General features: G+C 46.1%; 1 protein-coding gene across 6 annotated transcripts in view; it reads right to left on the minus strand.

Moving 5' to 3' along the window:
• The window catches only part of NUMA1 (nuclear mitotic apparatus protein 1), a 503280-nt gene that overhangs the window by 287904 nt on the left and 195047 nt on the right, over positions 1 to 20329 (minus strand). For all 6 annotated transcript variants that reach the window (XM_029602025.1, XM_029602029.1, XM_029602028.1 and 3 more), the window contains exon 8: positions 18157 to 18283. In XM_029602025.1, coding sequence (XP_029457885.1) covers positions 18157 to 18283 — 127 coding nt within the window. The remainder of the gene's footprint in view (positions 1 to 18156; positions 18284 to 20329) is intronic.

Consider the following 20329-nt stretch of genomic DNA (forward strand, 5'->3'; position numbering starts at 1 on the left):
TGAGAAAGGGCTATTTCATTGCTGGGCCCCAACTGTGGAACTCTTTACCATAGGAATTAAGGATGGAATCAGACATTAAAATATTTAAAAAGGGCATTAGAACATGGCTGTTCAAACAAGCCTTCCAAGAGTTCTAACCTAATGACGATACACTCCCTTTAATATAAATATTTAGTTGATTGTATTCTCTCTGCTCTTACTATTCTACTTCTTTAACTGTTTAAATTTTATGATTAATTAGTTTTACTATTAGGAAACTGTATTTTCCTCTTCATTTTGGAAACGCAAATATTTTTAAATGAATATTTGTTAACTAATGTAAACCAATTTGATATGTTCTCATGAAACATTGGCATATAAAAAGTATTAAATAAATAAATGTTTCCACTTCTTTGGAAGATTGAAAAATTTGAATCTGTCCTGCACCAATAAGTCGAAGTTTGGCCAGATACTGCATTGCATATCGCAGGCCTCGTTCCCTCCGCTTGTGTTTAACTTCATTAAAGTTTTGACGACGTTTTTGAACCGCTGTGGAGAAGTCAGGGAAAATGAAACTTTTTTTTTCTTGGTAAAGTAGTTCTTTCTTCATCCTGGCTGCATTCTGGACATGTTGCTTATCTGAGAAATTATGAAGGCGAACAATGATTGCCTGCGGTCTTGCTTGAGGGCCAGGTAGAGGCACCAATGATCGGTGCACCCTGTCGACCTTAATTCTGCCTGCTTTAGCCTCAAAACCCAGCAAATCGGGCAGCCATTTTGAAATGAAGGCCACGATATCATGGCCCTCAGAGGCCATAGGTAAGCCAACGATCCGAACATTATTATGGCGGCTACGATTTTCCAATGCCTCCACATTCTCTTCCAAAATTGTCATCAATTTTTCCAATTTATCTATTTTCTGTCCATAAGACGTGTAAGCTTGTTCCAGATTGTGTATCTGTAAATCTACATTATCTAAGCGCTCTTCGTGCTCCTTCACCAAAGCTACCAATTTCGCAGTCTTCTCCACAATAGTCAGTTTGGTATCAATGCTCTTGGTAAATTTATCCGAGAAAATTTCAAAATAATTTTTGAGAGCCTCACCTGAGGTTGGGAATACTTCCGAATTGGAGGCTTCATCGTCACCAGACATTGAGTCCTCAGTGGTGCTATCAGCATGTTAGTTGGAGGTCACATTTTCTTTCAAATATTTCTTTTTAAGTGCATTATCCACCCACATTTTGGGGATGGAACATCTCAGAGTCTTTGCCACTCATATTGAGAAATTGAAGAGTAAATGTGAAGAAATGAAAGGATTTGTAAGGGAATAGAGTGGGAGATAGGTAAGCCTGTCTCTCCTCAGAGCACACGTGATTTAGAGATTCTCTCTTGAGGATTCTAGACAATAGTGTGTCCCCTCCTTTTTACTGAAGATAGTCCCTTGTCCCATGTGAACCAGATGGTGGAGCTTCCCATTTTTTCCAAATTGGTTGCGGGATACGCTGCCTGCAAAAGAACTTCATTTATTGGATGTTCGTCAGATTCTGTGCAGTATCTTAAGATCACAAACAGTTTTCTCCGTTTGGATCAACTTTTTGTTCTGTTCAGTACAGCAAAAAAAACGATGTCAGGTGTCTGAAGCCACGCTTTCTCACTGGTTAAAGGAGAGTATCACCTCCTAACCCCTGATTCTTTAGTTTTCTTAGAAGCCTCTCATGCGGGACTTTGTCGAAATGTCTGAAAATCCAAATACACCACATCTACCGGTTCACCTTTGTAAGGCAAGACTTCCCTTGGATAAATCCATGCTGGCTGTGTCCCATTAAACCATGTCTACTAAATGTTTTGTGATTTTATTCTTTATAAGAGTTTCCATGATTTTTTCCCCGGCATTGAAGTCAGGCTCACCAGTCTATAGTTTCCTGATCACCCCTGGAGCCCTTTTTAAATATCGGGGTTACACTGGCCATCTTCCAATCTTCAGGTACAATAGATGATTTAATGATAGGTTACAAATTAATTGAAATAGATCTGAAATTTCATTTTTTTTAGTTCTTTCAGAACCCATCCGGTCTTCAGTTTGTTAATCTGGCTTACCACATCTTCCGGGTTCATCGTGATTTGCTTCAGTTCATCTGAATCATTACCCTTGAAAACCATCTCCAGAACTAGTATCTCCCCAACATCCTTTCAGTAAACCTCGAAGCAAAGAAATCATTTAATCTTTCTGCCATGTCCTTATTCTCCCTAACTGCTCCTTTAACCCCTCAATTATTAGCAGTGTCTGAAAAGTTTTTCTCCTCTGCCTCCATCTGCTGATAGGGATGCAAAACCCACTTGTCTGAACTAATCTGTGATATTACAGGAATGAAAATTAGCAGATAACCAATTTTCCTTTCCTGTTTTCCTAGCTTCTCAATTTTTCCAGATATTTTCGCCTGTCTTCCTCTTTCTGAGGTCTCTTGTAGTTTATGATTGCTAACCTTTTCTCCCTTACCTTTTCAGCTACTACTTTAGAAAATCGTAATGGTCTCTTTTTCCTCTTCTCATTATTTTCATTCCTAACAAAAAAGCTAGGTGCCCTTATGATATATCCTTTTAGTTTTGCCCGTTGCCCTTTTACTTTCACTAGTTTTTCCCATCCAGCTAACAACTTTTGAGGTACTCCCCCATTTTGAGAAAGTTAATTTCTCTGAAGTCTTAAGACCTTTGCCTTAGAATGAATCTTCATCTCTTGAACCCTAATTTTGAACTACTTCATCCGGTGGTCACTTAAGAAGGCTGGAGCCAAAAGTCAACATACACAATACCGCAATACAGAAAACTTCTATTTGTAAAACGATACCCCCGGACATCTTGCAACACCCCCAGGCAGAGGATACAGACCTCATGTGGATCCGTTATGGACATGGTCCGCAAGCACCGGGGGCATCTGCGAAACCCCCAATGCCATGAAAAGGCCGGCGAGCGGTTGATGTCTGGCAGCCACAAAAAAGCAACCTGTCGGGAATCGACTACAAATACTTACCACACTACCCTATACAAGCACCAATGAGAAGGGGGACCCGACGCAGATAAGTTGCAAAAAAAAAAAAAACTGAGAAAAAATATGAAGAGCGCAGAGCTCCACAACCACAAGGCGAAAGCTGTGCGGAAAAGAAGAGACTGAAGGGGGACCCCGCAAGGACGCGTGGATAGTGGCTTGCTGGACATGCTCAGTGTGCCAAAGTTTCTAGAAACTTTGACAAAAGTTTTTTTTGCCAGGCTCCATCTGATGATGTCACCCATATGTGAGGGCTACCATCCGGTGTGTCCTAGAACTGGTCTGCACACATTCCTTCAAGATTCACAAATAAAAAAAATATAAAGTCAGTGCCCAAATTATCATTTGTAAGCTTACAAACAAAATGGGGAATACATCCAGCTATGATAAGAATTGCTATGTTTGCCCTGTGTTGCTCTAATGCTGAGTATGTTTGCCTGAAATGGAAACACTTTGCCATGAATATTGACTTGGTGCTGAGTAACAGCTGCCAAATTGTTACAGACTGCCTTAAGCCAACTAATCTCGACAATATGTGTACCTTGGATGGAAGAGCGCCAGACATCTGAACAGCAAAACAGAGAAGTGGTGGCAAAAAGAGGACAATTGATAGATACCAACTATAAAGTCACAATATAGCAAAAAGCAAAAAAAAAAAAAGTTCATCTTCTAGAATTTCCCCAAGACAACCAAGATAATTAACACTATACCTCTGATTGCCTGCCAGATGTGGCAGAAGCAATTTGTAGGCCTTGTACTGGATTAGTATGGGGATATCAGAGAGGAGGAGGAATGGATCATTTGTAGGGTTCTAAATTGCCTCCATACCCAAGCTGGCAGACAGTCGAACTTGGCAAAATGAGAATACTCTACCAGACCTGAAACTTATAGCTATGACAAGAATCAGATCATGCAATACCCTTTGGGCTGCCCACTGCTTGTGGATAGCCCCTTGACAATACTGGATCCTTGCTGAGGTGAACTCACGAGCATCGAAATTTGCTCGTCAGTGGAAAGAAACAGGACATCAGCGGATGGATGTGAGAAGTGGACTAATCTACGTTTAATGGAAGTGGTACAAAGACTGATTATATCAATATAATCAATTACTGCCTTTTGAATTAGTGTAGATTTGTTTGTCTTTGTTTTCTATATTTATTTATTTATTTATTTGACATTTTTATATACCGGGATTCATGCAGAATTTGCATATCATCTCGGTTTACATTGTAACTGAAAAAGACATGCAAGAAGAATGCAAGTTACATAGAACAGGGTTCTTAACAACTTGGAACAGAATACATGGGTAAAATAACTTATAACATAATAGATGAAGGAGAGACTGAATATTATCTTAGTTGTAATGTATTATGTTTCAAGCTTGGTTTGAGAAGGTTAAAGTGATGCAAATTGTCATTTTTGTATTCTTTCAAAGATCTATAATATGAAACAACTTAATAGAAGTAAATAGAAGTATAAAGTGATGCAAATTGTCATTTTTGAATTCTTTCAAAGATCTATAATATGAAACAACTTAATAGAAGTATAAAAATTTTAAAAAGCTGAAGAATAAAGTATCAACCCCTTCCCTTAGATAAACCCTTCAATGGCACTCAAAACATCTGTGATCCTCCAAGGCCAGAACTTACTTGACGCAGCCCAAGAAATCCAAACCTGACCCAGGGATTTAGCCCATATTGAAATGGAATTTGTATAGGACTAGTTCAGTAGAGACATTGCATGCTTCCATAAGGAGAATATGGGTTTGATTTCCAAATGAAAATTGGTTCTTATGTGCTAATTTTCGCTCCTGTAATACCACAGATCAGTCCAGAGAAGTGGGTTGTGTATCCCTACCTGCAGGTGGAGTCAGAGCAAAACTTTAGGCACTGCCATATATACAAGAGTGCCACCTGCAGTCCCTCAGTACTGACCTGTACCCAAGCCCAATCAACAACACTAACGGGCGAAGGGTTGAAAAAACCACTGCCCATCACTTCGCCCCACTGAAACAACTTAAGCAAAGTAACAGCTATAAAAAACAACTCCAACAATCACATTCTGCAAAAAAGGAGCTCTGTGAAAACCGAGGCAAAATCTAGCCAACACAGTCTTTCGGTATCTGAAGTAAGAAGTGGGCCTCTGGACTGATCTGTGGTATTACAGGAATGAAAATTAGCAGGTAATAACCAATTTTCATTTCCTGAACATACCCAGATCAGTCCAGAGAAATGGGATGTACCCAAGCCACCCTACACTGGACGTGAACCCGAAAGACCCGCACGCAGAACACTTTCACCGAAGGACAATTCATCAGTAGCCTTAACGTCCAGTCGATAATGCTTAGTAAACGTGTGCAAAGAGGACCACACAGCCACCCGACAGATCTCCTGAGGCGCTAGCAACTGACACTCCGCCCAGGAGGTAGTCTGGGCCCCTGGTGGAATGAGCTCTGAGACACAAAGGCACTTGGCATCCGCGGACTATGTACAACGACGAAATAGTCTCTTTAATCCAACGAGATATGGTCGCTTTAGACGCTTTGTCCCCTTTCTTTGTGCCACCGAAGAAAATGAACAAATGATCGGAACGTCGGAAGTCATTGGTAATCTCCAGATAATGGATTTTCAGAAGGCGTTTGACAAAGTTCCTCATGAGAGGCTTCTAGGAAAAGTAAAAAGTCATGGGATAGGTGGCGATGTCCTTTCGTGGATTGCAAACTGGCTAAAAGACAGGAAACAGAGAGTAGGATTAAATGGGCAATTTTCTCAGTGGAAGGGAGTGGACAGTGGAGTGCCTCAGGGATCTGTATTGGGACCCTTACTGTTCAATATATTTATAAATGATCTGGAAAGAAATACGACGAGAGATAATCAAATTTGCAGATGACACAAAATTGTTCAGAGTAGTTAAATCACAAGCAGATTGTGATAAATTGCAGGAAGACCTTGTGAGACTGGAAAATTGGGCATCCAAATGGCAGATGAAATTTAATGTGGATAAGTGCAAGGTGATGCATATAGGGAAAAATAACCCATGCTATAATTACACGATGTTGTGTTCCATATTAGGTGCAACAACCCAAGAAAGAGATCTAGGTGTCATAGTGGATAACACATTGAAATCGTCGGTTCAGTGTGCTGCGGCAGTCAAAAAAGCAAACAGAATGTTGGGAATTATTAGAAAAGGAATGGTGAATAAAACGGAAAATGTCATAATGCCTCTGTATCGCTCCATGGTGAGACCGCACCTTGAATACTGTGTACAATTCTGGTCGCCGCATCTCAAAAAAGATATAATTGCGATGGAGAAGGTACAGAGAAGGGCTACCAAAATGATAAGGGGAATGGAACAACTCCCCTATGAGGAAAGACTAAAGAGGTTAGGACTTTTCAGCTTGGAGAAGAGACGACTGAGGGGGGATATGATAGAGGTGTTTAAAATCATGAGAGGTCTAGAACGGGTAGATGTGAATCGGTTATTTACTCTTTCGGATAGTAGAAAGACTAGGGGACACTCCATGAAGTTAGCATGGGGCACATTTAAAACTAGTCGGAGAAAGTTCTTTTTTACTCAACGCACAATTAAACTCTGGAATTTGTTGCCAGAGAATGTGGTTCGTGCAGTTAGTATAGCTGTGTTTAAAAAAGGATTGGATAAGTTCTTGGAGGAGAAGTCCATTACCTGCTATTAAGTTCACTTAGAGAATAGCCACTGCCATTAGCAATGGTTACATGGAATAGACTTAGTTTTTGGGTACTTGCCAGGTTCTTATGGCCTGGATTGGCCACTGTTGGAAACAGGATGCTGGGCTTGATGGACCCTTGGTCTGACCCAGTATGGCATTTTCTTATGTTCTTATGTTCTAATGCAATAAGACCTGGCGCGCATCCAAAAGATGAAGATCCTTGTCCTGAGGCGATCCCAGAGACCACTGAGGGAATCTCGGAAGCTCCACCGTCTGATTGACATGGAAGGCCAAAACTACCTTAGGAACGAAGGAAGGAACCGTGCGTAAAGTCACCCTATCGTCGTAGATCCGAAAAAAGAGTCCCGACATGATAGGGCCTGCAATTCTGATATCCGACGCGCCAAACAAATGGCTACCAAAAACACCGTTTTCAATGTCAGATCTTTCAGGGAAGCCCTGCGGAGAGGTTCAAAAGGGGTGCCACACAGCACATGCAGTACGAGATTTAAACTCCATTCCGGATACACCGCACGGACGGGAGGCAGAAATGCTTGACCCCCTTGAGAAGCCTAACAATATCAGGGTGCGCTCCAAGCGAGCAGCCGCTAAACTTTCCCCGCAAGGCACCTAGGGCCGCAACTTGTACACGAAGAGAATTGAACGCTAAACCCTTAGCGAGCCCCTGTTGCAGAAATTCAAATACCAAGGGGACCTCAACTGTTAATGGATCGCAAGAACGCTGGTGACACCACGTTTCAAAAAGCTTCCAGACTCTCACATAGGCCATAGAAGTGGTCTGATGTCTCGCCTGCAGAAGAATGGAAATGACCTGTTCGGAATAACCGCTCAAGCATAAACGTTGCCTCTTAAAAGCCAAGCCGCGCGAGAGAAGCGATCCTCCCGATCTGAAAATATGGGACCTTGCCAAAGCAAACGCAGTAGATGAGCCACCTGCAAAGGACCCTCTAGGGCCATGCGAATTAGATCCGCGAACCATGGACGACGCGGCCACTCCAGAGCCACTAGCATCACCCTGCCTGGATGGAGTTCTATGTGACAGAGAATCCGGCCGATGAGAGGCCAGGGAGGAAAGGCATACAGCAGGATCCCCGTTGGCCAGGGGCACACCAGAGTGTCAAGCCCCACGGAGCCTTGTTCCCTTCGACGGCTGAAGAAACATTCTGTCTTCGCATTCTCCTGCGTTGCCATCAGATCCAACTGCAGGATGCCCCACCTGGCGCAAATGAGGTTCCACGCTTCGGGAGACAGCTCCCACTCTCCTGAGTCGAGTTGTCGTCTGCTGAGAAAGTCTGCCTGCATGTTCTCCACTCCTGTGACATGAGACACGGCAATTCCCCCAAGATGACACTCTGCTCAGGCGAACAAGAGACGCGCTTCGAGAGCTACCGCGGGACTTCTTGTCCCGCCCTGTCGCTTGATGTAAGCCACCATCGTCGCATTGTCGGAGAACACTTGAACCATTCTGCCCTGGATCCTTGCTTGTAGGTCAAGGTGGTCAGCTTGTGTCTCGAGCCGATTGATGGACCATGAGCCCTCCGTCGGAGAACAGAGACCTTGGGCGGATTTGTCGTCACACACTGCTCCCCAACTGAACCGGCTGGCATCGGTGGAGACTATCAGCCAATTTGGCGGGTCCAAGTCCACACCCCTTTCCAGATTGTCGTGCGAAAGCCACCACAACAGACTGACTCTGGACTCGGGAAGCAGGGGCATTGGTAGGTGGAACTGCTCTGACACTGGACTCCATCGTGACAAAAGCGCACGCTATAACGGTCATAAGTGAGCGAACGCCCACGGAACCAAGTCCAAGGTGGAAGCCATGGATTCCAGCACTTGCAGATGATGCCATACAATGGGAGATTTCCTTAGCAGAAGTGCTTGGATCTGGCTCTGCAACTTCGCTACCCGGTCTGACGCCAGAAAGACTCTGTCCCACAAGGTATTGAACCGGGATCACAAGTAAATCAGCTACTGAGTGGGTTCCAAGTGACTCTCCTGCACATTGATGACCCACCCGAGAGACCGTAAGGTGAGCATCACCATGCGAAATGATCTCTCGCAGTCCTCCTGTGACTTCGCACGAATCAGCCAGTCATCCAGTACGGATGGACTAGAATCCCTTCCTTGCAACTTTGGTGAATGTTCGAGGAGCCGTTGCGAGACCAAATGGAAGGGCTCGAAACTGGAAATCCTGCCCCAAGACCTTGAAGCGCAGAAAGCTCTGGTGACTCAGCCGGATTGGAATATGTAGATATGCTCCACGTATCATTAAGACACCTGAATCTCAAGTTAAAATTGGTTACATGCTATATTGTATCTGTTAAGAGGCACCCCAGCCCAGTTCTAAAATTGAATTTTCAATATCCAATCCTTAATGTTTAATGTTATATATGTTTAATGTTTACCCATTAAGGTTTAATGTTACAATGTATAAATAGTAAGACACCTCTGTCATACTATTCCAACTGTTATAATGTGAACCGATGTGATGTACTCCAACAAATGTCTGTATATAAAAGCAAATAAATAAATAAATAAATATGCTTCCGTGAGATCAAGGGATGCTAGGAAATCCCCTGTTCGGAAAGTCATTACCATCCGCAGGGTCTCCATGCAAAAACGAGGGATTCGAAGACAACAGTTCACCTTCTGGAGATCAAGGTGGTCCCCAAGAAAGCCCTCTTTCTTGGGGACCACAAAGAAAACAGAGTAATGTCCCCGTCCCGCCACTGGCACTGGGGCAATGGCCTTGAGCAAGATCAGATGCCGCAGGGTCTCCCGCACCGCCTCCTGCTTGTTGCGCGAGGCCACAAGAAACTCCACAAACACCTCCTGCATGGGATGTGAGAACTCTAGAGCGTATCCATCTCTGATCACCTCCAAGACCCAGCAGTCTGACGTAATTCTTGCCCATTCCGTGTAAAAGTTGGATAATCTGCCTCAGACAGCTTCGAAGCCAGAATGGAGACATGGCTCCATTGGGAGGTCTTACTGCCTCCTGTCCCCAGGTGGCCAGAATCCCGACCAGGGCGGCGACCACCACAAAAGGACTGCTGGCATCCTGGAGTCTGCTTAGGCGTGGGAGGCGAGGAATATCTGCTGGTTCAAAAACGGCGAGAATCCCGAAAACGAGTCCTAGAAGGAAAAACCTTCCTGGTAGATCTTCTATCTTCCAGCAACTTATTGCCCTTGGATTCTCCGAGCAGTTTCACCAACTGATCAAGTTCCTCCCTGAACAGGAATTTACCCTTGAACGGGAGGTTACACAGCTGAGATTGAGGACAAATCTGCTGACCAATTTCACAGCCAAAGCAGTCGCGTGCCGCCACCACGGAAACCATGCTGCGCGCCGAGGTTTGCACCGGGTCGCAAAGCGCATCCGCCTCATATGCGATGCCCGCCTCCAAGCAAGCGGCCTCCAGGGCGGCACTACCGCTGGCTCCTTGAACCCAGCACAGACACGCCCTCTGCATAAGGCTAGCGCAGATCGTAGCACGAAGACTCAAAGCAGCCACTTCAAAGACTCGCTTCAACTGGATTTCCAGTTTGTGGTCCTGCATATCCTTCAAAGCAGCAACACCCGCTACCGGGATAGTGGTCGTCTTTGTCACTGCAGACACCGCCGCAACCACCTTCGGAATCTTCAGGAGATCCAAAACATCTGTTGAAAGAGGATACAGTTTGGCCATAGCTCTGCCCCATGTCCGGCGAGTCTGACTCGTGGGTCACCAGCTTGCGGACCTTTTTAGGCAGTGGGAAAGATGAAGTGGGCCCATGAACCCCATCGAGAACCACATTAACCCCTTCATTATCGGATTCTTCCTGCGAAACCTTAAGCCACAGGACTTTGAACACCTGGGGAATAAGGGGCCTTAGTTCCTCCAGCTTAAAAAGGCGGACCACGCTGGGACTGTCTCCTTCCGTGGGCGGCAAATCATCCCCATCAGTATCATCCTGATCAGGGTCTCTCAGATCAGGAATCGGATCCAGAACTAGGGGGGGGGGGGGGGTATACACCGGTCCTGAACCCTCCATCCTGGAAGGAGCAGGATTATCAGAGGGAGGCCGGATCCAATGCCTCCCCTCGCGCCCCACAGGCCGGTGATTTGGATCGGGGCCCCATCAATGACCGCGCAGCCACGCAGTCCTGAAGCAGAGGGGAGAAGCGCCGAAGCCGGAAACAAAGATGCGCTGCCGGTGGCACGATCAAATTCTAAAGACGCCGCACCGAGGAGGAGGAGAGGCCGGGCCGATACAGAAAAGGCGCGCTCTGCCGGAGGCGGGAGAAAGCAGAGTTGCTTACCTGTAACAGGTGTTCTCACAGGACAGCAGGATGTTAGTCCTCACATATGGGTGACATCATCAGGATGGAGCCCAATCACAGAACACTTTTGTCAAAGTTTCTAAAACTTTGACTGGCACCTACTGGGCATGCCCAGCATGGCACTAACCCTGCATCCAGCAGGGGTCCCCTTCAGTCTCGAATATTATTTATTTATTTATTTATTTAGCATTTTTCTATACCGACTTTCCAATAACAAAATTATTGATCAATTCGGTTTACATTTTAAACAATAACAACAATGACAAGTAAATGTCTTACAATGAACAGGTCGAATTAACTTGGATTAAGATATATGGGGGTAATAACATAATTAACATGAGCGGTGCCTAATATAGGCTAGAGGCTGGGTTTTAATGATAGACTGCCAAAGATAATAGTCTGCCAAAGATAATAGATAATAATATAGTAAAAAGATAATAATATAGTAAAAAGACGTGCGAAAAATAAAACAAATTGCAAGCGAACCCAACTCCGTGGGATGGCGGTCGGGTTTCGTGAGGACTAACATCCTTCTGTCTTGTGAGAACACCTGTTACAGGTAAGCAACTCTGCTTTCTCCCGCCACCCAAAGACATGCAACAGGCACAACAACAGGGGTGGGTTTGGTTAGCGGGCAGCCTGAAATACCCAGTGGGTCGCTGGAAGGAAGTTGGGTATTAAGCTGAGAACAAATTGCGCAGAACAGACTGGTCGAAGATAGAATCTTGTCTGCCAGATTTGCAGCTCATTATTGCCTGGACAAATGTATGAAGAGAACTCCAAGTAGCAGCTCTGCAGATGTCTGCAAGCGGCACAGGACGGAGGTATGCCACCAACATGGCCATTGCCCTAATAGTGTGCTTTAACGTGTTCCTGGAGTGGTAGACCTGTTTGCTGGTAACAAAATGAAATACAGTCTGCCAGCCAGGAGGACAGGGTCTGCTTACCCACCGGGACTCCCAGTCTAGTTTTATCAAAGGAGACAAACAGCTGCCGTGCGATCCAAATAAAAGGCTAGTGCGTGTTTGCAGTCTAAGGGATGCAGAGCCGGCTCACCTGGATGTGAGTGGGGGCTGGGAAAGAAAGTAGGTAGGATGATAGATTGATTCAAATGAAACTCCGAGACTACCTTTGGTAGAAATTTTGGATGAGTGCGAAGCACCACATGATCATGGAGAAATTTAGTATAAGGTGGGTATGCTACTAGCGCTTGTAGCTCACTGACTCTATGAGCGGACATTATCGCAAAAAGAAAGTACTTTCCAACTGAGATAACGTACATCGCAGGAATGCAGAGGCTCAATCGGAGGTTTCAATGCACCGGGAATGCAGAGGCTCAATGCACCGGGACAAAACCAAGTTCAAGTCCCACGAAGGGGCTGGAGGACGTACCGGGGGTTTGAGATGTAACAAACCCCTCATAAAGCGTGCCACCAAGGGTTTTGTCGATACCCTATACCCTTGTGGAGGGCAGCTACTGCACAGGCATGAATTCTAATGGATGAAGTTTGTAGACCAGACTTCGAGAGGTGCCAGAAATAGTCTAGAAACTTTGTCTTCGGGCAGGTAAAGGGATCCAAAGCCTTTAATATGCACCAAGAGAAAATCCTTTTCCACTTAGAATGATAAGACTTCCTAGTGGAAGGCTTTCGTGAAGCTACTAAGACTTGGGAGACCGAGTCCGAAAGGTTCAGGGATTGTAGTACTAACCTTTCAACATCCAGGCTGTCAGTAACCGGGCCTGAAGGTTCGGATGTCGCAGCTGACCGTTGTTCTGAGATGGATTCGTGCCTAGGCGAATTTGACGGACTGAGAGGTCGCGAAGTATGGGGAACCACACCTGTCGCAGCCAGTATGGGGCTATGAGAATCATTAGTCCCTTGTCCCGACATAGCTTCATGAGAGTCTTGCTTATAAGTGGAAGTGGGGGATAGGCTTACAGGAGACCCTTTGTCCAAGAGAGCGCGAAAGTGTCCCTCGGTGGAGTTCTGAGACTGCGATGTAGCGACCAGAAATTCTCCACCTTGTGGTTGTGAATCGACGCAAAGAGATCGATTGTCAGATACCCCTACTGATGACAAATTTTTCACCACAATGGGGTTCAAGGACCACTCGCGGGGGTGAAACAAATAACTGAGATTGTCTGCTATAACATTGTCCACACCCACGCTAGGTAGGTCGCTTTCAGTAGCATGGAATGCGAGAGGGCTGACTGCCAAATGTATGCTACAAACCAGTTCCACCCTGCTTGTTGATATTACACATTGCTACTTGGTTGACTGAATTAGGAATGTCTTGTTGGATAGGCAATCCTTGAAGGCTAGAAGGGCATATCTGATTGCCCGGAGCTCCAGAAAATGTATCTGATGTTGAGATTCCGCTGCAGACCAGGTGCCCTGAGTTTGCAGGTTGTTGAAATGTGCTCCCCAACCTAGGTTGGAAGCATCCGTTGTCAGAATAATTTGAGGTTCTGGAGCCTGGAATGGAAGGCCTTGGAGCAGATTGGATTCCTGCATCCACCAAGCTAGTGAGACGAAGCCTCCGGGTGACGCGGACAATGTTGGACATTGGATGGTGGGCCTGAGCCCACTGGGACTTTAAGGTCCATTGGGTTACTCGCATGGCGAGACGAGCCATTGGGGTAACATGCACCGAAGACGCCATGTGGCCTAACAAAATGAGGACATGATGAGCAGAGGTAGTTCTACGAGTGTGCACTGTGTTTGCAAGCACAGCCAGCGTGTGAGCGTGTTCCCTGGGGAGAAATGCCTTCGCTTGAATTGTGTCGAGATCCATTCCAATGAAGGAAAGAATTTGGGATGGAGCTAGATTGGACTTTTGATAATTGATTAGCAATCCAAGGACAGTAGTAGGCGCAATGCAAGGAGGGACTGAAGCACAGCATCCATGGATTGGGCCCTCAGTAATCAATCGTCAAGATAAGGATAGACGTGAGTGCCCAGACATCTTAAGTATGCAGCTACTACTGCCCGGCATTTTGTGAAGACACAAGGTGCTGATACTAAGCTGAACAGAAGCACCTTGTATTGGAAGTTCTTGTTTCCCACCAGGAACCGGAGGAATTTTCTGTGAGACGGGGTTATTGCAATGTGCATATACGCGTCTTGTAGATCTAGATAACAAAGCCAATTCCCCTGCTGGAACAGCGTGCCCAAGGTTACCATCCTGAACTTTTCTTTTCGCAGATGCTTGTTTAGAGCACTAAGATCTAATATGGGACGAATGCCTCTCAACTTTTTTGGTATCACGAAGTACCGGGAGTAAAAGCCCTTTCCCTTTTGTAGAAAGGAAACTTGCTATATGGCATTGGCTCGAAGAAGGGATGTGACCTCTTCTTCCAGAAGGGCAGAGAGGTCGGCAGAACTCCACACTGGAGGCTGGTAAGCACAAGGTGCTGGCGAGGCCTCAGAAGACAGCTTCCTCCACAGCCTAGTCCTTCCATATACCACCCAGGAAAAAGATCTAGGCATCATAGTGGATAATACTTTAAAATCGTCGGCTCAGTGTGCTGCAGCAGTCAAAAAAGCAAACAGAATGTTAGGAATTATTAGGAAGGGAATGGTTAATAAAAACAGAAAGTGTCATAATGCCTCTATAATCGCTCCATGGTAAGACCGCACCTTGAATACTGTGTACAATTCTGGTCGCCGCATCTCAAAAAAGATATAGTTGCGATGGAGAAGGTACAGAGAAGGGCGACCAAAATGATAAAGGGGATGGAACAGCTCCCCTATGAGGAAAGGCTGAAGAGGTTAGGGCTGTTCAGCTTGGAGAAGACACGGCTGAGGGGGGATATGATAGAGTTCTTTCAGATCATGAGAGGTCTTGAACGAGTAGATGTGAATCGGTTATTTACAGTTTCGAATAATAGAAAAACTAGGGGGCATTCCATGAAGTTAGCAAGTAGCACATTTAAGACTAATCGGAGAAAATTCTTTTTCACTCAACACACAATAAAGCTCTGGAATTTGTTGCAAGAGGATGTGGTTAGTGCAGTTAGTGTAGCTGGGTTCAAAAAAGGTTTGGATAAGTTCTTGGAGGAGAAGTCCATTAAAGGTTATTAATCAAGTTTACTTAGGGAATAGCCACTGCTATTAATTGTATCAGTAGCATGGGATCTTCTTAGTGTTTGGGTAATTGCCAGGTTCTTGTGGCCTGGTTTGGCCTCTGTTGGAAACAGGATGCTAGGCTTGATGAACCCTTGGTCTGACTCAGCATGGCAATTTCTTATGTTCTTGGACCAAATACGTAGCATCAGTCTTGCGGTTTACCGGTGGGACTGTTCCTGGATGCTCCCAATTGCATTGAAGAAGGTCCAGGAGGACCTCATGGATTGGTATGGACATTACCTCTTTTGGTGCATCAACAAATTGAAGCACATCCAACATTTTATGTCTAGAGTCTTCTTCAGTCTGGAGTGTGAATGGGATGGACTCTGACATCTCCTTGATGAAGCTTATAAAAGAGGTCTTCCAGCGGAGACTTCATTCTTTCATCAGGAGGGGAAGGCTCAGAGGAAATATCACCGGTGTCTGTGGAATCTGAAGTGTCATCAGTCAGAGGCTCATAGGGCCGATCCCCAGCGCCCAAAGGATCTTCAGAGGGCAAAAATGGAATTCCCCCAGCCGGGAGAGGTTGGGGCATCGAGAGCATCGGTGGTCGCACCGGATGCACCGGCATCGAGGGAGGCCGAGAAGGCATCAGTGATAGCAGCAGTGCCACAGAGCTTGGTGACCTCGTTGGACACCTCGGTGGTATCACTCCAGAAGGGTCCGGCATCAGGTCTAACCTTGGTGATAATTTCTCTTCTGACGAGAGAGGATGGGCGTCGATGGACCTGGAGGAAATTGTGTTTTCATCGGTGCCGAAGGTAAAGCACCAAGGAGGGCATCGATCCTGTCGAGTAACTGTGCAAGCGTCAGTGGCATCGGATCCGGCTTCAGCACTGGAGCTGGTATCGGTGCCACTGGAACCGGGACTGACTGGAGAACTTGCACCACCGCCTCGAACCATCCGGTTCAATTCCTCACGGAACGCTGGCATGGCTAAGACCAGCTCCGGAGTGGGAGGCTGGAGGGGCACCACCGGAACATCCACCGGCACCGGTGGGACATCGGTCGGTGCCTCCACTGAAGATGACGGACGCTTCGGTGAACACGGCTTTGAGGTTTGGGGCTCGTCGGCACGGGCCTTCTTCCTCGATGGCTTGGCAGCAGTAGAGGTGGACGCCACCGGCATGTCTGAAGTTGATGGCAAAGCTTTACCCAATGATCGTCCTTACTGGAGGCCGAAGCCGAGGAAGTCGAAGCCGCAGTCCTCTATGCAGATTGAGAATCATCGGTGTCCGACCGATGAAGGACTTGGCCGGCGACGGTGTCGATGACTTCGACGCTTTAGATGAGGGAAGCTGTTTGGAATGAAACATTAAGGCCATCTTTTCCAAACGAGCCCAATGCCCATTAGGGGTCATTTGGGCACAGTTGGTACATGCATCTACATCATGTGTAGGGCGCACAACACACAAACCTGGTGAGGGTCGGTGATGGACACTGTCCTCGGATAGTCCGGGCACCTACAAAAACCCGTCGCCATCGATGATGGCAAAAATTTAGGCCGCAGTGCGGTCGGTGACCTCCGGGCCTAAAACTGAAAACTGTCGGTAACCAACCGCAAAGGTAGAAAACTTACCGAACGGACACGGCTATCGAAGGGGGATCCCAGCCGGGGTGAATTTTTTCAAAATATTTCAAACTTTTTCCTGAAGAAAGAATTCCTGTCAGGAAATCGTGAAGAGCTCCTCACTCCGCGTGGAAAAAGCTGCACGGAAAAAAAGAGACTGAAGGGGGACCCCTCCTGGATGCAGGGTTAGGGCCATGCTGGGCATGCCCAGTAGGTGCCAGTCAAAATTTTAGAAACTGACAAAAGTGTTCCGTGATTGGGGTTCATCCTGATGATATCGCCCAAATGTGAGGACTACCATCCTGCTTGTCCTATGAGGAAAAAAAAATGCAGTCAGGCCTGCACAAAACCCGCCGCGCTGTTGATCGCGCCGAGCCGCACCAAAACTTGGCCAGTCAAAAAACACTTACCCTCTCCCTTCTGAAGCAGCCCGGAGCCCCGGGAGCGAGGGAAGTCCTGAAGATAGGCTGTCACACTCCCCGAAGAGCCGCAAGGGCTGGCTCTCCTGTCCCGACTCCTTACCTCAGAACGAAGATGCCGGGTCAGCATAGAGTATCTGTTGGGGTTTTTTTGGGGGGGTTTTGCTTTTTTTTTTTTTTTTTTTTTAAACAAACTTTACAGAGTCCTCCTGAGTAGGGATCGAAGGAGCAGCTTCGGGGGAGCAACCTCGGGGGTGAGTAACCAAGAGCCCCTGGTCTTCACACCCCGAGTGGTAACAGGCGAAACCCAGACAGGGATATCCAACCCCCCCGGACGCCCAGCTTCGAATGAGGGATGGCCCACGAAGGTGCCTAACACCTCAGGAAGTAAACCTAAAGGAAAAGCCAAGAAAAATCTATCTAGCTACACTGAAAAAAAGTAACTAAGACTGCAGGTGCATCTCTACCATCTGCTGGAGTCAAGAGAAATACTGAGGGACTGCGGGTGGCATTCTTGTATATATGGCAGTGACCAAAGTTTTACTCTCTGACTCCATCTGCTGGTAGGGATACACAACCCACTTCTCTGGACTGATCTGGGTATGTTCAGGAAATCAGGATTCTTCTCCCTGGGCTGGCTGGGACTGCTGAAGACACAGCACTCACAGCCCTTTTGCGGGAGGGAGACCCAGTCACCACACAATGGCAACACTTAGTAGTCAGACTTCAGGCCCATGACTGCATGGTTCCAGGGGAAATCTTCATTTGTGACCCCAGGCTGAAAACTGTCACTGCAATGACTGGGATAAATGAATTAAAAGGGATCAATTAAGGGGAAAAATCCCAAAATATTTCTGAATGAAGGCTCATGGTGCCATCATCCTAAAGAGGCCAATCCTGATTGAGTAGAAAGCCTAAAAGCCTCACAACCACCAAAAGAGAACCCCCCCCACCCCCGTGTGCTAGCATGTGGACATACTTATTCATACTGGAAGAGGACGCGATCCTCTGCAACTCTAAGAAGTGCACCTCTGTCTTTCGCCTCTGGAGAAATGGAGAAAACTCATCTACGCTGGAGCCACTGTCACTGCTGGAAGAGAACAAGGCTGCAAAAAAGAATTTAGAAAAGGGTTTAAAAAAAAAAAAAAAACAACTTATTTGGTTTAATATACCATCACTAGGACAAGCCATCGTAACGGTTTACAATATATTAAAAGAGGTAATAACATCAATCAATAATAAAACAAATACAATCATTGCAGTCTTCTTATAAAATCATAAGCAGTTAATTGGAAATAAACTATGCATATGAAAACCATGCCTTACAATTCATAAAAACTCTTCCTATGAAATTAATACTAAAAAATTCATAAATAAATAAAGCTGTAAAATGTTAATATCAGCGCCTAATAATACTAAAACATAAAACAGCAGTAGAAAGAAAAGGCTTTTTATCTCCTCCTCTGTCTCCTGCTTTAAAACGGCAACTCCCCTCCCCCAAGCCTCACTAAGGTTGACCACGCAAGCAAGTTAAGGAAAAGAGGACAAATCTCTCAGACTGAATCCTTCAGTGTCCTTTCATCTGAAAGCAAAGGCTCCCCGACAAGAGGCAGTCACTTTTTACACCTATGAGCTCTGCTGGACAAGAGAGAATCACATCAGGGACCTCCAGCTGAACCACAAGCCAGCCCATCAAAGCTATTCCTAAGATAGATTGTTTTTTTTCACGTGTTGACACCAAAACTGAAGAAAATAGCTAAAACTGCACAGTACAGCTGTCAGTCTACAGAGCTGCTCCAGACATCAGAATCTAACCAGTTGCAAATGGGAGCACAAGCATCCCCCCCCCCCAAAAAAATTTAGTGAAATGTGAATCAGTCCTGACCAAAGCACTCCAAGCTTCCTGAAAAAGGGTGAGACTGTTCCTTTGGTAGAACCATGATACAGAGTCCAAATATCTCGTGCTTTATACAGCAAAACAGTTCATGATATGAATTTTCATCCATACATAATCCAGCTCAATCACTGCGTGGCATTCACAAGCAGCCTGCAAAGAGCTCAGTCTTTTTCCCATCTGAGGACTAGTGGCTTCCTGCAAACTGAAAGCAGAGTTGCTTACCTGTAACAGGTGTTCTCCTTGGACAGCAGGATGCTAGTCCTCACACATGGGTGACATCATCAAATGGAGCCCGGCATGGAAAACTTATGTCACAGTTTCTAGAGGCAGGTCTGGTTTCTAGAAACTTTGACTGGCACACTGAGCGTGCCCAGCCTGCCACTATCCACACGGGGTCACTCTTCAGTCTAGTAACATAGAATTACGAAAAAATAAAACAAGCAGCATAAGAAAAACCCAACTCCGCAGGGTGGCAGGCAGGTTTTGTGAGGACTAACATCCTGCTGTCCTAGGAGAACACCTGTTACAGGTAAGCAACTCTGCTTTCTCCTAGGACAAGCAGGATGGTAGTCCTCACACATGGGTAAATACCAAGCTACAGGCTGCTCCCAAGCAACAAGAACCAACAGGCACCTAACCGGGTGCCAACGGGCACAAAAAACAACAGTGCTGTTGGAAACAGGGTGAGACAGCCTGAACCCAAACAATGGGTCCTAGGCAGGAAGAGTTGGGTTCTACACCTGAAAGATTTCGAAGGACAGATTGGCCGAAGCTGCTATCATGTCGGCCATCCCTGTCCGGACAGTAGTGGGCAGCGAATGTGTGGAGAGAACTCCACATCGCAGCCTTGCAAATTTCAGCTATGGGAACTGCTCTCAAGTGGGCTACCGAAGCCGCCCTGGCTCTTACAGAGTGCGCCTTGTCATGGCCTCCAAGCTGAAGGCCCGCCGGCGCATAGCAGAAGGAAATACAATCCGACAGTTTGACAGTGTCTGCTTGGTAATCTCAGCTCCCAATCTGTTCTTATCGAAAGAGATGAAGAGCTGCGTGTACTGCCTGTGGCCTGTTCACAGTAGAAAGCTAAGGCCCTCTTGCAAGCCAAGCTGTACAGCACTCATTTGCCCTGGGAAAAAAGATTGGCAGAATAATTGACTGGTTAAGATGAAAATCAGTCACCACCTTAAGCAGGAACTTTGGGTGAGTACACCCTATCATGAAAGAATTTTGTGTAGGGCTGATATGTCACTGACACTGT

The sequence above is a fragment of the Rhinatrema bivittatum genome, chromosome 5, assembly GCF_901001135.1.
Source record: "Rhinatrema bivittatum chromosome 5, aRhiBiv1.1, whole genome shotgun sequence".
Lineage (NCBI taxonomy): Eukaryota > Metazoa > Chordata > Amphibia > Gymnophiona > Rhinatrematidae > Rhinatrema > Rhinatrema bivittatum.